Source organism: Corvus kubaryi, unplaced genomic scaffold (genome assembly GCF_017639235.1).
Source record: "Corvus kubaryi isolate FWS band 111438036 unplaced genomic scaffold, C.kubaryi_AGA036_p1.0 37385, whole genome shotgun sequence".
NCBI classification, from domain to species: domain Eukaryota; kingdom Metazoa; phylum Chordata; class Aves; order Passeriformes; family Corvidae; genus Corvus; species Corvus kubaryi.
Genome location: NW_024581127.1, coordinates 14,963,461 through 14,981,042, shown reverse-complemented (window position 1 = coordinate 14,981,042; position 17,582 = coordinate 14,963,461). Strand labels below are relative to the sequence as shown.

Genomic DNA, 17,582 nt, shown 5'->3' with positions numbered 1-17,582 from the left:
TGCTTCTTGCTGTTTTCATTTTTCAGCAACACTTCTAAGAATCAAAATACAAGGTGTGATGTCCAATACATTCCAATACATTTCTCTCACTTCACTATGGAAGACTAAGTACTTTTAAAACTAAATAATTTCCATAATGGAGTTCACTTTTAGATGACAACTGGATACTCTGAACAACTTCTTTGCATTGAGACTAAAACTTTCCATGTTACTTACATGCATAATTTACATTTTAGTTTAGTATCCTACCTGAAAAAAAGGAACCAAGTTTAGTGTGATTGTGCTCCCTATTTGTTTCTGTTTACTCCTAGTCCCACAACAAGTAAGTTCTGGACTTACTGAATTTCAGCAAGATATGACAACATTATCCAAGACATTTATTTTCTACAACCTTCATGAAAACATGGGTGTATTTGCCCTAACTGACCGGTTACTGTATTCATGACAGTCAGCAAAGCATTGCTCAAATGAGACAATGAACTGCTTTTTCACCCAGCCAGCAGTTAAGGATCATGATGGGAAGCCAGCACAGCTTAATGGCTTGGCCTTAAAGAAACCCACAAACCCCTAATATTCATGATCATATATAATTAACAATTTTATTTCCATGCATATGAAGAAGCAACTGGTAGCAGTAATACGCTATTTTTTTTCTGTTCTAGGGATAGTAAACACTTTGTCCATTGTTTTCAACTATTTGAAAAGAAAATAGAAAACTATTGGAAAAACACAGCATACTCAGACTGTTCCTTTCCTATGTTGCTTTGATGTCAAACGGCAAACTGCTTTCAGCTTCAACACCTGATAACCACAGCACAGTAATCAAGGAGAAGTTGCCAGAAATTCCACTTGGGTTTCACAGCTCTGGTCTGATGGATACTCAGAAAACCTATTTATTAATTACTGAAATCCTGTACAGAGAATACAGTAAGAAACTTGGAATGTCTAACTAGACTTTCATTACAAAGACAAAAATCACCTAAACATAAGGTGATTGCCCTCGCCAAGTTACAAATCTTTTTCAAGGCACAGAAAGTTTAGAGACTTTTAGTGAACCATTTCTAATGAATTGGTTTAAAATAGGAGGCCATTTTCTTCAGTCTCTGAAAATTTTTGGAAATTATAAACCATCTCTCATAAACTTGTCAAACTGGCATGCTGCTCTACAGAGAAGAAAGAAGCCTTGTTTCCTTCATACGCCTCTATCTGTAGTTTCCATCCCTGTAACTTTAGTTCCTCCTAAAGAGTCTCCCTTATTTCTTTCATTATGACAATATCATCATAAAATTGAAGTCTCAACGTTTGTTCACATAACTAAAATACTCCTTAAATACCTATTTCAGCAAACAAATGTTTAAGCAAACAAAGACTACAGCTTCCTTCCCTCCCCTCAGTGTTTATGAACTTTTTTAAAGTAGTGTTTTAAGGGATTGATTGAGCATGAAAATGTTCAAACTCCTAGATAAGAAATGCTCCATGCCTCCATGTACTAACTCAAATTTTGTACGGAGACAAACAAACCACAACATTTTAATTAAGACATTGAGCATGAATTTTAACAGAAACTAGGAAAAGCAAATCTATCATTGCCAACAGCAAACATTATGCAAATTCAACATCCTGCAAATGAAGTAGGAGAAAGGCTTATTTCCAAGGTGCAAGATGAGAGTAGAACTTGTGCTGTACTCATTCTTCTGGAATCACACTTGCAGAAACAGCACTCTGATTTACTTGACTTTGTTGCCCAGTGGAGTCAAATTAGGGCAACACCTTTTTTTTGGTACAAATCAATTTTTCTTCAGTTAATTTATTATTTTCACCAGGAACAGGGGAATCAAAGACTTTATGGAGAAAGAGATACATATGCTGGTCTCCATCAAATATAACTTATGGCTCCTTCCAGACAAATTTTCTAGATGTCTGATTTTTTTTCCTGGAAACATCTTGCCCATTGTAGAATGATTTGCAGTAAAAGTCAAGTGTTTCCTTCCCAGTACGTAGCCATGTGTATACTTGGAGATCAAGCATAGCCTGTTTCACTTGATTCAGACACATAGAATACATCACATCACCAAAGACTTAAAAGGCTGTTTTTTCCATACAGTAAAACCCAAAAGTAGGCAGAAAGGTTTTCTAACTAAAAATCTACTATACCTTGACAATTGACACCTCACACACACTAACTCACTTTAATTCCAAGCCTAAAGGGCCACTGTGTTCCAGATACACGTACAGAAATATTGTGCTGCCAAGAAAGGTTTTCCCACACTTTGAAACAGGTATTCACATCCTCCCTCCAACTTTCTGGGTATAGCTTTGGTCTGTTCCATGTACATAACCCAACCACACAGCTTGCCCCACACTCCTGCATTCAGTATCATTCCATGTGCAAGCAGGGGGGGAAACAAATACCTAAAGGCAGGTCACAGCTATGTCTTTATAGATCAGCTCAGGATTTCTGCTAAGAAGCCTAGAAATCTAAGCACTCATTTAATTTAAGCACTGTTTAAAAACATTCCCTAATTAGTGAATTTACCAATGAACATCTTTTACCAATCCATTTGTGATAAGGTGAATTTGCAATGATCACCAAGAAACAAAATCTAAACTGATCAATAACAAGGACAGAAAATCAGCAAAAGAGGTATGTTACTGATTCTGAGGACAACAGTCAGGACTGTGCACTGCCAAATCCCTGAAATACAATAATTCTTTAGAAATATCATAAAAGAAAGAACTGCAAAATATGAAATAGGAAATGAGTAAGGCATGACAAACTTCTAGAAGCAACTCCATATGAATTGTCCCCACATCTAGGCTGCAGCCTCAGAAGGAAAAATTTCAATACTTAAAGCATTAAGTACCAATAAACTATGGTTTGGCAACATCATATAGTAAAAGACTGTCACATACTTGTCAAAATTATTTCAAACAGTAAAAATATCAATCCATGAATAAAAGTAAGGAGCTATTAACTAAATGAAATAACATTGAGGCATAAGTCTTACTGGAATCATGACAAAAAATGTCAAATTATTTTCACAGAAACATATATTTAGGTTTTACATGACTAACACAGAAAAGCTAGTAAACAAATTGAAGCATAAGAGAAACCTCATTTCCTTCCTGAGAGATACTCATCTGTGTTCAGTCTCTGCTTTAGGCAGTGCTCAGTGAGAACTTCTGAAAGTCTGTATTGGACTTGGTTAAAGAGATGGCCCTTCTGAGGAACTCCAAGCTAAAACCAAACTTAATTCCTTCCTCCTTCCCGAAAGAACATAATAGAAGCCACAAAGACCAGCTCTAGCTGGCACCAGTCCTACTTCTCACGTTCAAAGCATTGGGACAGCATAAAGCTTTCACATTCTTCTTTGCAATAAAACAGCAGCAACATAGGAATTTCAACATCTCTTTCAATCATTCTGCCTCCCCACACACATCACCTGAAAACACTGGGGTGTTGTGTTTGGGGCTCCCTGCACCCCCCATGCCCCCCTTCCTTTTTTTAACTGGAAAAACAGAGAAAAAGAGAGGTTTTCCTAAATGTAGAAGCTGGGGTATAAATATTTTCTGGAGGTTTTCAGTAGTAAAATTGAATCTTTGCAATGAAGTACCTCAAGCATCTTTACTGTTTTCACAATTTCATGTTTTTCATATGTCACCATAGTCTACAGACCATATTTTTCAACCCTAACGTACATACTCACAGGCTATTTTCTTAGTTCTTCAAAACAGTAAATCAGGCAACTTATTTTAAGGAACTGTCAAGGTACAATTGTTTGGGTGTTTTTTCTAACTCAACTTTATTTAACATCACAGTTTCTATTCTGATTATCATAGTTATTTATTTTTGTGTAAACCAGTTTTTAGTCTACATATCACTATTCTAAGAAATTATTGTTTCATCCCCACCCACTCCCAAGACTTAACAGGGCACTAACAACAGGATTATGGTAGACTTGTCTTGCCTTTAATGTATTGTGAACTGGACAGGTTTTCTACTGTCTTGAGCTTCTGTGCCAGAGCTCCACACATAAGAGAACTCTGTCCTAAAAAATAGCTCTGCTTTTGCTTTCTCTTCAACCATGGTACTAAAAGAAAAAGCAAATGCATGAAAGGGTGAAATTTAGTGACAGCCTGAAATACTCCCTAGAGAAGGTCAAGCTGCTTTGTTCTTGGGCAACAATGATAAAATACTTATCAAGGAAAGTATCTATCATTCCCTTCATCAGAACATAAGCTGCAAAAAGCACATGTTAAAAATCTCTCTAACTAATCGCTTAAATCCTTAAACTGCCTGTAAACTAACTAAAGTTTCTCCATTGCCTAAATACTAAACAAGATGCAGGACCATCATTATAAACAGAGATTTACATATTGCAAAATACTTCCCAGCTTGCTAAAGAACAGCAGCATTTCACCTACAGGGAGAGTCACTTAAAAAAGGCAAAACCCTGTTGCTACATTCCTGTTTCAAGATTCCCCACACAATGGCCTTCATACAGGTTGCCATTTGCCCTAACCCTAAAGCCTCTTGATTTTTCTAAAATCCTTCTTCAAATGGAGAGGTAAATAAGAAACCTGTGGTTCAAAAACCAACGTTGAAGGAAACATAGGACATTTGGAATAATATGTTTAAGGCATCCTAGGTAACAAGAACCTTTAAATATTCCTTATCAATAATCTATTTTAAGTGATTTTTCCAGTTAAGTAAAATGTAGTTTTAATTTGGAATGCTAACAGAAGAACTAAACAGCTACCACTGAAAAACGCACAGAATCTCTGAATCATAGAATCATTTACACTGGAAAAGACCTCTAACATCATTAAGTCCAACTGCAAACTTAACACTGCCAAGTTCACCAAAAGAAGTAATGGGATGACCAAACACCCTCCTCCAGGTGCTTTTTACAGTGCAGCTGGAGGTGATGTTAATGGAGATAAGGGTGAAAATTTTAACCACGCTTCCCTTCTAGTAATAGAAACATTCCCTTGTAGACCTACCATAACTCCCAATGTGCTGTTTCCACCTGCAGTGGTACTAACACTGACTGGAGCACAGCTGGACAACAATTTTCAAGTGTTGCACACTGACTGCTAAGCTTCACGTGTGATTAGTAGTATTTATTTAAACTACTACTGTGTAGTATTTGCTAAGTTTTTTCAGGATAGAAAACGTGGGGGGGAAGATGTGAATCTCACTAGTAGCAATTGCTCTGTGAGAGAAATCTGCTGCAAAAAACTGTACTGGGTTTGGCAGAGGCACAAAGCTGGGCCTGAGTGCTGTGAGAGCAGAGGAACGAGGTGGCAACAGCTCTACCTCAGCAACTGTAGGGAAAAACCAGGGCAGCTCAGACAATGGATGGCAGACCTATGAGCCAAGGTGGGGCTAGGGAGTGGAAAGCAGCATGTCCCATGCCACATGTCAGAGGAGGCCAGGCCTGGGCAACGCGGACAATCTCAAACCCCTGTGCCGTGAGCAATCTTGACCTCATCCCACACCATCAGACTTCTTTTGCTCCCTGTTGTACTGTGGATCTTTTTGATCTAAATAGCCAGCATTTAGAAAAGGAATACCACTTTCCATCTCTAAACATAAATAGTATTGTAAATAGCTCTAAAACCCTGCTGTGAAAAGTGTAGTTTTGGGCAATCTCTTATTTTTAATCTCGTTATTGCTAACATTCTGGCTATTCAGGCATCGCCAATTATAATTAAAGCCAATATACCTAACTGAAGCCATTATTTTGGATTTGGCAATATCACACTGGACAGGACACAGGATTAAAGCAGCTTAAGTGCTACTGTTCCTACTGTGGTAAACAGAGGTTTAAAAAGAAAAGGACTGATTTTCCTTTCTGCCCAATTCAACAGCTGCATTTCAGATATCCTGTATCACTTGAGACAAATGGTAGAAGCCAAACTTGATGCATTAAAATAACTTTTGTCTTCCAAGAAAATGCAAAAAAACATATCAAAATCTGGATTTTAACTCTAGAAAAGCATATCCTATTAATCCTCATACCTATGTGTTGTCAGTAGACAAGTGCTTCAAGTGGCATGGATACAAATGCTTCCAGGATACAGAAAAATAAGAACTTGAGAAACTTACACAGTAAAGCATTTGAAGCAAGATCCTGAAAAGGATGAAGACAGGTGGAGAAAAGAGCTCACAGTTTCCACCCTCAGTAACACACCCTTTGGCTGGAAGCCATGCACTTGCAATTGGTTGCTTCCATCTCAGTTGTACAACCCTTCTATCCATTTCAAATACAGTAGTTTTGCTGTATCTCAGAATAATAGCTCATGCCAAATGTCAACATGTAAAATATATGAAAACACTTCCACTCATTAATAAATGCTAATAGGATTTCAAAAAATCTGAAATGCATTTTCTATCTATTCAAGGTCAATCCAGTACTAGCTCAAAGGGCTTATCTTCAAACATACTAAGCAAAAAGTGAAATTTATCTTAGACTCTGGATTAAAGTCTGCCTTTTGCAACTCTTAGTAAAAAGCTGGGTAGCAACTGAAGAAAAACTTTCTAGCAGAGCAAATTGTAGGATGAAAGAACAAATTCTCAGACAAATCAGAGCTCATGTCAGACCTTATCACCTTCTGTTGCACCTGTGGAGCTCCTTTCTCTAAGGCACACCTACTCAAATAAGCTATTTGGCACCTATAAAACTAATAAACATTTCATATGAGTTTGTACTGCCTTTAAAAAGCCTCCTTCACCAGAACAGATCCAAACCTTATAGTGCTATGTAACGTACGTACTATGCAAAAGACAAGAAGTGCCAGATATCACCTGGACCTACACATGATTGTGAACTTCCCTGTAACACACAAGACATCTGGTCATCTGTTTGCTGTCAAACACAATATCCAATGGCTGAAATCTCTCACAGGCTCAGTCAGAGCTAACTGAATATAGGAGAGAACAGTTATGGGCCAGTAAAAAGGTAAACAAGATGAGGATTCTAGAGGATGGATATAGTAATCCTTTAAGCAGTGAAGAAACTGCAAAGGTTTCATAAAAATTCAGAAGAAGGTCAGATGTGTTCAGTAATGGTATTATCAAAAATAAAGAACATCTAAGGTGTAATCACTAACAGTTAATTTCCTGAGTTGCTAAGCATGGGGAGAAAGCAAAAGAGAATGTTAACATCCCTCAGTTGGGAAGTGAAGAAAGCCCACAATCACATGATTAAAAGATGGACTACAGAAATTGCTGCTACAATCACTGATTATAAAGGAGTAGGAAATGGTAGGAAAACAGTAATTCAGACAGAGCAGGTATGTAAAATATGACAGAAATTAAATAGAAAGATTAAAATACAGTATATCAGTATTATCATGAACAATCTTCCCATGATTCTGCTTCTCAGAGCGTATATGCTGCTTTAAATAAAAGGTCTGAGGTTACCCCTTTACCTGTGGTTTTCCATGCACATAGATTATAAGATTTCACTTTCATTAAAAGTGAGGTTTTTTTCTAACAGGAGTATCATTCTTCATCACAATTTTCTATATCACACTGCATTTCTTTGTATCACTGTATTCCTTCCAACAATTTAATATAGGTTGTTTAAGATATCAACTTAAAAACACAATGCTCCAAGTTTAACAGACATGTTTGTATTTTCTTTTAAATAGCCTGTGTAACTCCTGAGGACTTAAAGAAAACAGTATATTTAGTGTCTGGAATGGCAGTTTCTTACACTAGGAGGATATTAACCTTTAATCCTTGAAATCATTAAAGAAATGTTGGTAGAAATATTTTTAGCCTCTTTATCTGGTCAAAGTACTGAAAGTTAAGTCGTGTCTGTACAAACCAATCATTTCACCAGCAGTTTTATATTTCTTTAAAGCCTCATATAAAAAGCACCTGCTTAAAGTGAGTAATGGAGTTTTATATTCATTGCACTTAGGAACAGCGTATGTAACCTATTCCGTTTTCCTCCCTTGTGGAATATATTTCAGCTTATATTGCACAGCACATTACCGATGTGTATAAAGACTCTCTGATCAGCAATTTGGACTGCAGACAGCAACCTGCATGAATACACTTTTTTCCCCTTCCTTAAATACAGTATCCACTTGATTCACCAACACAAATTAAAACCATCCTTTAAAGATGATGATCTCACCTTTACAGTGAATACATGAAGCCCATGCACAGAACACTATAGCAATGTCAGGCTGCAATCTGCAGCATACCGACAAGCAAGACACATGCTGTCAGCATTACAAAGAAAGAACCTAGTATAAAATCTTTCCTGGCCAAAGAACAGGAAATATCCATTAGTGTGATTAATTTTTGAGATGTTAAAAACCTTATTGTCTATTAAGATCCAAAAAATAAAAGAACATCCGAATGCAAGGAGTCCTGTAACACAGCACATATTAAAGACACAATTTAATCTTGGAATCTGCATTTTGTCAGAAAACATGAAAAAGGGTACTTCCATGCTATAGCTTATAAAAGCATATGCTTCTGATATCTTTATAGTTGAGAAATTTAAAGAATTTTTCAACTCAGCCTCAGCATCAGGTTTCCCTGCAGAATTTAGTGCTGTATTTTAATAACAGTATGAACTTAAAGTAGCCTAACAACAGTAGTCTTCAATTATGACAATACTTATGCTGGATTCAAGTATGTAATATATGCATGATTGTAACAAAAAGAACATATTTTAATTTTTTCATTAAAGAAACAACAGTGGCTTTTGATGGCACAACTTAAATATGTTCTGTAAACACTTTTGCATGATTATCCATTGTATTCATGAACTCATCATAATATGTGTCACTAAACAAAGTACACTGAGTTCCATGGATTTCAAAGCAGAATGATTTATCCCTTATGCCCTATCATATCATCACAAAAGCAGATGCTGCTTTAGAGCAGACAGTCACTTTTTGCACGTTCTTCCACCCACAACCTCTCTCTGCTGGTAAATTTTAAGTAACATGGAAAATAAATTTGCCAGAAATTAAACTAGGCATAGAATTACCCATCAATATTATTGCACGTAAGTACTTACTCACTGAGCTAAACAGGAAGAAGGGCTATATTACATTAGCTTGATTAGTACCTCATGGAAGGCTACAGAAGTTTTGAGGTCAAGGCAAGTTTACTGAGCCCATGAGAAGTGGAAGGAATAGATATTCTGTAGTCACACATCTGAGGTAACATCTGTGATAGGGCAATTGCATATTTTCTAATTTACTGTAATTAGGTTAGCACTACAGTAACCTTGTTTGCTACAAATTTTCACTTTGATATACTTGGTACAGTAAATATTGATAAATCTACCCAATATTAAAATATCTGAGGAAGAGAGGACTTCAAAATTAAAATTAAATCCTGCTAAATCTTCACAGTACCTTTGAATGATAACCCAAGGAGATTCTGAAAAGAAAAAAAAGGTCAAATTTTTAAGACAGAGAAACAATACTATGAACTTACTGGTTTTACAATGCTTTTTCTTTTCCCAATTAGACTTCCTTAGCATAATTAAAAATCTGTATTAAATGTCCTTATAGGTATTATAACACGGCTTAGTTTATAAAAAGGAGTGCTATATGAATACCAGTTGTATGCTTTTCAACAGAAGGATGTAAACTTATTTAGCGATCTGTTTTTCTCTTTCATCTTATCTCTAGTTTCTGTGTAGATTTATAATGCTCATTGTTTCCAATTTTAACAAATCACCTAATGGCAGAAAGGAAAATATGTTAACCTTGGAATTATTTGCAGTTGTAGAAATCCCTTTTGTCTGGCTCATGCCAGGCCTGCAGTCTGTTTTAAACACAGATTGTCTGTCTTTTGTCTGACAGCCACCAAGCTGCACAAATTACTTTCTGCCTGTTCACCTGTTTGCAGCTGTGTCTGTAAGCTAAGGATTCTGTAGTTTGACTTGAGCAACCATTCCAGGATTGATGACATGTGCTGCTGATAAACTGAGCAATTTGAAGAAATTACTGGCTAAACTTATTGAAAGACATCTGTGCATGAGCTGAGAACTAGAAGCCTTCAGTTGTGTGTTTGCAACCTGCAGTGGCGGCAATCTGTTTGAAGTGATATCCTTCTATAACAGAGCTGGTCCTGCCACAAAATAACTGAACCATCTTTGCAACATATTTCTTCACCCACCAACAGAATTCTGCTCTTTTGGTCTTAAATATACATCCTAAACAGAGGATATAACAACAGTTAAGACTTCCTATACTCATCTAGCAGAAGTAACTTCTTTTGAAGTGTTTCCATTTTTCACTGAGATCTGGCATTCTGTGTTGTTTCCCAGCCCTCTCTGCTCTTCAGACTAGTTCTCAGCAGTTAATGCTAGTTTGAGCATCTCACAGACACACTTATTATGTTAGCCAAGAGGATATGCCTTGGCAGTATTATGGGGGTACAGCTCAACTCTTCAGCTAACTAATAGTAATGCCTGAGGTTTCTGCTCTAAAAGTCAGTCATCAAAAAACTCTGTTTCTAAACCATGTGAACCTGGATAATGTTGGAGCTTCTGGGGGATACTTGCAGATGTTCATTTGAAGCACAAGAAGCCCAAGACTGCTCTCTCAGGGTGAGCATGTGCATGCATATGTGCGTATGTATGAAATTCTTTTGCTTTGAAAAAACTCCACAAGCCTGGTGAGCTGTGTGTGATGGCTAGTCAGTTCTAAGCTGTGCACTACATTTAGCAAAATAAATTCCTAAGTCCTTTGGGACACATTCTATAGTGATACAATTCAACGTTGCTCCCATTTCCTTTGTTCTTACACACGTAGCATAAATGCATTTCAAGTAGATATTGTGACAGAGTAAGCCAAAGCAGAATTCTGTACATCTTCAAATGTTGTAGTAGCCCAGAACAAACAACAAATTAAAAACATTACTAAAATTGCTTCACACAGTAATGCAAAAAAAATTAATAGAAGGAAAGTGTGTTAAGCCTAAAAAAGTAACTAAGGGCTTAGAGAACTTCCAGTGACTAGTCAAAAGCACAAAAGTTGTCCACTTTCACATCTGCACGTTAACCCTCTCTCCCCTGCTAAGCCTTCATCTTAGGCATTTAAAAAGGATTAAGCATGCAGTACTTAAGTACCCAAAACAAACTATTAATTTCACCTTGTTGGCTTTACAAACACTTCATACCAAAAGCCAAGCTACTGACTAAAATCATCAAACCATCAGAACTCATATCTGTGCTATTTGTTAGCTTTAGCAAATGAAATTAGTGCTTCCATTGTAATTTCTTTAGTATTTGGAAGCAAGTATTACCTTTGAAAGTATTTTCACAAACAAGGTTTACTAAAAATTATAACAAATTTCAATATACATATTATATTTGATGAAAAATTATCACTGTGCTCAAACACATTTGAAAACAGGAAAGCAAAGCTTTCAAGTTAGGTAGCTATATAAACTGGGCTTTCACATTTCAGAACCCATAAACTGGATTCACCACAGAGCTGAAGTGACTTCCTGGAAAAAGGAATATATAGCATAGTGTATATGCATACAATAAATCAAGTCCTGATTATGTGCAGCTAAAAACTATATATCACCAATAATAAAACCTTTAAAATACCATCCTACAGCAGATATCTAAGTAAATACAGCACGTTTTTGTCTTTAGCATCTATGCATATTGTGCATTCGAGCATTTTTAATGTCAGCTTTTATTTTAAAAGAGCTAAGTCGTGAGAACATTCTTATGTACCACTTCATAACTCTGACACCAAGTATGTATAAGAAGATTAGCCTTTATTTGGTAAAAAATCAGTTGGCAGTTTTACATCTGTGCAATGCAACATAAATACCCCAGCTGGCATCTCAAGCTCACACACATATGGACTTCAAAACAGAAACTTCCTTATTTGCAGCACTGCCAGGGTAATTTTGTATACTCCGCATACTACAGCTATTTGTCAGGCCCCTGCAGGTGTGCACTGCACATAAACACACAGCTGTAGTCTAGCAAGCCAAGTGTTCCATCAAACACATAAAGGGAGACCTCAGCAGCTGGATTAGTCATCCCTGCAACAGGTCCAGAGAGAACAATATGGGTTAGTATTTTTGGAAAAGCATGGATGGTAAATTTATGATTATGCTGGCCTTACCAAATAACTGCTGGATTGTGTCATTTTTATGCAATGTCTACTTATTAAAGTTTTTGTTAGAATGGCTGGAACAGACCGAATATTTTTTAGTTTTTAATATAAACAATAAGGTAGTTTATGTATAAAATAGTTTATTAAGTGCAAAATGTTAAAAGGTTTTCATGCTAGTGGTTGGTTTTTGACAGATGTTACAATTATTTGCATTGGCTTTAACAGACAAATCGCTGGAATCAATTATAGTTAGTATATCAAAGTTTCTTACTAGTTATATATTATGCTTTGTCACATTTACTATAGCTAAAGAGGATTTTTCTATTTCTTTTTTGCTGTAACTGCTTAGATCACAGGTGAATTCCTAAAAACACTTGATAAAGAGAAGTGCAGAATGAACACTTTACTGTGATTAAGTTGCTTATTTACACTGACTTTAATACATTTTAAAACTCAACTAAAATTACTTTCTCTCAGTACTGTTTAGAAGACATCAGCATCCACAGAATTTCACGGTGGTCATACAGATGTTAAAAACATTTTAATCAACCAGAAAAAGCAGTAAACTTAATTTTATGCAAGTTTCCTTTAAGAAACTTCGTATGCCAAAATCAAGAATAAAATGAATCAGTAAGAAAATGAAGAAAATTTTTAAAACTATTTGCCACCTATTTATTCAGAACCATCACTGTATGGTAAGTATTTCAGCATTTTAAAATTGCCTTAGAAAAGATGAGAAACTATGAACACTATCAGGAGTAATCCTAGATTAATTTCATCCATTAAACTTTGAGTTCAAATATGCAGGCACCTGTGCTTGCTTCTCTTTGGTGTTTGGAAACACAAAAATTTACCAGACCTTATAAATTGCTCTCTTTTCTGACTGCGACATGTTTACATACTCATAACAGCTCTTCCAGATTTCATGTGCTGAGGGGAAGATGTCAATTCGACACATCGGTACAGTAGACATTGACTGGCACTGAGAACATTAACCACATTTTTCCTTGCATAGACCAGGACTTGGCAGCACCTGGGACCACTATGAGCAGGAATCCATTCCCAACTGCCCCTGCTTCATTAAGTTAATTGCATCATTTCAAGAAAGAAGAGAAGGGGCTTCCTAAAGGTCACTTTCCTAAACATGACCTAATGACATTTCAAGACCACATATGTGTCATCCACCAGGAATATCACTACTGGTGGCTCAGAAATGTACAGGAAGGTTATGTTAATATTATGGTAACATAAGATCTAATCACTATAATTACTGATATGTAACTAACAACAACACAGTCATTTCCTCATGTCTATAAAGGCAGCTGGTTTTTTAAGCCAAACAGGTTGTAGTAAATGCTGAAAAGGCACCAGACTCAGATGAACAGTACTCAGCCATATCCAGTATAAAAGCCACTAAAACATGTCAACATGTAACAAAATCAGAAAGAAACACACTTCAAAACAAAAAATGGTTATTTAGAATATAGAGAGTATGAATCAACACATACAGGTAACCAGAGCAACCACCAAACCACAGCTGAAATGCAAAGAGTAGATTTATTTCACTCCCTCACTAACAATGCTGGGTGGCAGAAACACACCTGGACATGGGCACCATTAGACTCAGCTCATCCCAGAAGACAGAGACACATGGGGACACAGAGACATACCTGGACACGGGCGCCATTAGGCTCAGCTCATCCCAGCGGACAGAGACACATGGGGACACAGGTTCTGTTAGGCTCGGCTCTTCCTAGCAGAGAGCAGGAGGGGCCACTTCCTGCCCCAGTATACCAAAGGGCTTCATGCATGTGTAGTTTATCACAAGGCTGAGCTTTTATGATCTCTGAGTTTTTGTTCTCTCACTCTGTCCCAGCAGGAGGCTCAGGCATTAGAGTGTATTATCTCTACATGGGAATTCTACTTCTCAAAACAGACAGAAGATGAACAGCACTAGGCATAAGAAATGGAGTTTTCCCACCCTGGTATTCTTAGCATTCCCAACAGCAAGGTCACTTGGGCAAATTTACTGTCCTCCTCACCATTCTTCCACTTTTAACCCTTTACTTCCAACACAGGGTAAATGTACAGGGCAGAGTAAATTATTCCTTTTCATTCAAACAACTATCTTTCTGAATCACAACAGAAAATCTTTAACTTCAGGGATACATATTTTGCACCCATCTTGGATCTACAGCCTACAAAATACATGTATAAAGCTTTAACAATGGAATTACTAACCTGGTAAACTGAAGGCAGAGTTCATACCAAAGATACAATAATAAATGGAAGAGGGCAGAAACTGACTGATGGTTTGATGGCAAAGTTTTCAAGATTTAATGGCATACTATAACACTGATGAAAAAACTACATTCAAAAGAACAATAATTGCTTTATTAAAATGACCTACAATCTTAATAAGAGCTTCGAAGAAATCAATTTGCCCTACTTCAGATAAAAACCTAAAATACCTTTCTTGACAAACAGCTAAAGATGACCACAATATTATAGACCAAAATAATGCGATGCCCATAAAGCAAAAATGTGACTTCTCAGGATATCTTTAAGAAAGTGTTTTTGTGAATGTTACAAAAGAATTTTAAAAGAGGAATTAGTGGTTTTATGTACTAATATTATGCAGTGAACTGTAAGAGAATACAAATTTAAGAGGGAAAGAGAGCAAGGAGAAGAACAAGGTGGTTGGTGAGTGGTGGAATGTCCTAGTAAGAGACAGACGACAAGGAAGGAGAGCCCTGAACACTCAAAGTAGTAGAGCTCTGCAAAAGGGTAAGTCCATAAAAGCCAGCAGAACACCAGGACCTACTTCCCTGAGCAGACTAAATGTGGAACCTGGCTTAGCCTTGTTGTATGTATGGATTTGAATGTGGTCTGAGCCCTCCAAGATAACACGTCCCAATTAAAAAATTAAAGATATAAGCACCTCATGATGCAACCTTCCCTCAGGCTGTTCCCATATCCTGAAGAACTGCATTCCAATACAACTAAATCAAGCCATAGACCCTCTTCTTTGTCTAGAGACCTCAGGTAAGCAAAGCACTTTCAACAAGAAGTCTTTTCCAGGAAAAAAATGAACTTATTTGAACTAATGGATAGGGAAACACAGTTCTTATGATGAAGGATGTGTCTATACAGCTACATGGCAGGGATGACTATGTTATTTTTGCTTGCACAAGTCAAACCATATTTAGAATTTCTTCACAATCAAGTAATCTACACTTTTGTTTTCTTTTAATTTAAAACTCAAATTCAAAAATTTGCCTGCCTTAGCTGGCTGGCATTTTAGGTACAGTTATATTATGTATGTCTTATTCATATCCTGCCTAAGACTGTATCAAACCCTTTAGAAGCAAATAAAAACCCGAAAATCTAGGGAAATAAAGTCATTTTTGAAATTCATTTTCTGCTGCAGATAGCATGCCATTTTTTAAAATTAAATAATACAAATTAAAGTATAGAAGAGTCCCACTTGGGAAATATTCAAGAATATTGATCAACAGCACTGCAGAGTAAGAGCATTTCATGTCTCCCAACTTTGTATGCATTTATTATGCCAGACATTCCTGTGCAATGTTAAGCTGGCAGACTTTGATAATTTAGTAGATACACATTGCCTATTGCAGGAAAACTGAAAGCTACTGCTGAAACAGCAACAACAGAAAATTCTTGCAGTTCACTCATTGACGCTACACGTTAAAGAAGAGAATGATAAACAATTGTTTGAAGGATACAAAGGTTTCCTAGATGAAAGTTTGAGACTCAGCAGTGAAAAATTTTAGAACACACCATCACTAACATATTTAGTGTTCTGTAAGAAACAAAAGAAAATATTTTCCCTGTTCAAAAAGCCTATCAACTGAAAAAGATGGACAGTGCAGAGATACATTCCATTTACACAAATAGATACAAATGCAAAAGTGGTAAAAAAAGATTTTGTATTACAGAGAAATACAGGGAAGAACTGCAAAAGGTTCTATAATTATGGTCATTATTTTAGTTAAATCTTATCCTGGTAAACATTAGAATTTAAAAGCCACCCTACATAATAAAAATGCTTGAGAAATGCATATTGACTGTATCTCCAAAACATTTTTAAAACCTAATAATTGATAAAGAACTTCCTATATTGAGAACTATACTACTGTTGCCCAAACAGCTGAAGCAACATTACCCGACTGTAACCAATTCCAGACCCCTTCGGGCATCACACAGACCATGCTTGCTTTTCTCTCCATTCCTACCTTCCTTTTTTCCCCCCATTTTTCTTAAAATACAAGCTATTTTATAGGGTGACTGTAATATGATACTATGATCATTGCTGATTGCAGTTAGAAACAGACTCTTCTCATCCAGCTGCTCTCCACTTCAACAAATGCCATTTAAAAGCTACTTCATAAAAACATTATTGCTTCATACTTAAAAGACATTAAGTCAAGATTTTGGAAATTCCATTCACTTGATTATATCAGCAAGTGTACTATATGCTAGATTTATCATTAAAGCAAAATCCATGAGAACTGTTTTCCAGACTTCAGTTAATGCTCTTATGACACATTTGGCCAATGAAAAGGGATGAAAACCAGTAGTGCTTTGAAGCAATAGCCAGTAAATGCCACTGTGGTTTACGAAGAGTGGGATGCACAACATATTAGCCCACAGTTAATGAAATTAAACCATTTCTTATGCTTTTTAAATGTGTCCTGTATTACTTGCTTGGAAACTACACAACTGCTTCATCTTTGAGATTTTACTTTTTTTTTTGGTAGTAAATTGTATCTCTTACATCTACTGTTAATTAAATCAGTAAGTGACGACCACTGTTTTGTATTTTATAATACTGTTTAAGGCAAAATAACTTGATAAATAAACTACATATTCTTTTTTGTTTCCACATTAAAATGAAGTTCTAACTTCATGTTACTTACTCAAAGATCCAGGGAAAAGATTTCCATGCAGAAAAGAGGATAAACTATTTGCATACTACCTACTTGTATCAGATGTGCGTTGATAAGTAGTTTCCTTACATAACATGCCCATAAAATGTGGATTTCATGCGATGCTTTCTTGAGAAAAAAAAATATTCTCCTGGCAGATATTTTGGTGAAATACATTTCTAAAGCTTTAATTCCAGTCAAGTACAATTTTTTCAACAAAGAAATGAAGAGGTTTATTTACGAAAATAAAACACTGTTTGTCCTCTATTATCCTGAAGTCTTGAAGAGCCAAACAGTTAATTAATCTTAAAAACCCCTGTACTTCTATAGCACTGCTAAGTATTTACATATTAATTATGAACCTATGGTTAAAGCCCAGCTAAATTAAATCCTTAAAGACAACTAAATTTCTCCTTTATATAGCAACACATTGCATATTCTCTTATTTACATCAATAAAACGATGAAAACTAATATTTTTCCCTTAGACTTTAAGACAGAGAGC

The 17,582-nt window shown here is 36.2% G+C and overlaps 1 protein-coding gene across 6 annotated transcripts in view; it reads right to left on the bottom strand.

Moving 5' to 3' along the window:
• VPS13B (vacuolar protein sorting 13 homolog B) overlaps positions 1–17,582 on the bottom strand; it is a 437,572-nt gene that overhangs the window by 298,569 nt on the left and 121,421 nt on the right. The window contains exon 18 of one of the 6 annotated variants that reach the window (XM_042036380.1): positions 11,807–12,052. The exons of the other annotated variants lie outside the window; for them this stretch is intronic. Coding sequence (XP_041892314.1) covers positions 11,937–12,052 — 116 coding nt within the window. The 3' untranslated portion in view covers positions 11,807–11,936. Of the gene's footprint in view, positions 1–11,806; positions 12,053–17,582 lie in introns of those variants that run through there. 6 annotated transcript variants of the gene reach the window in all.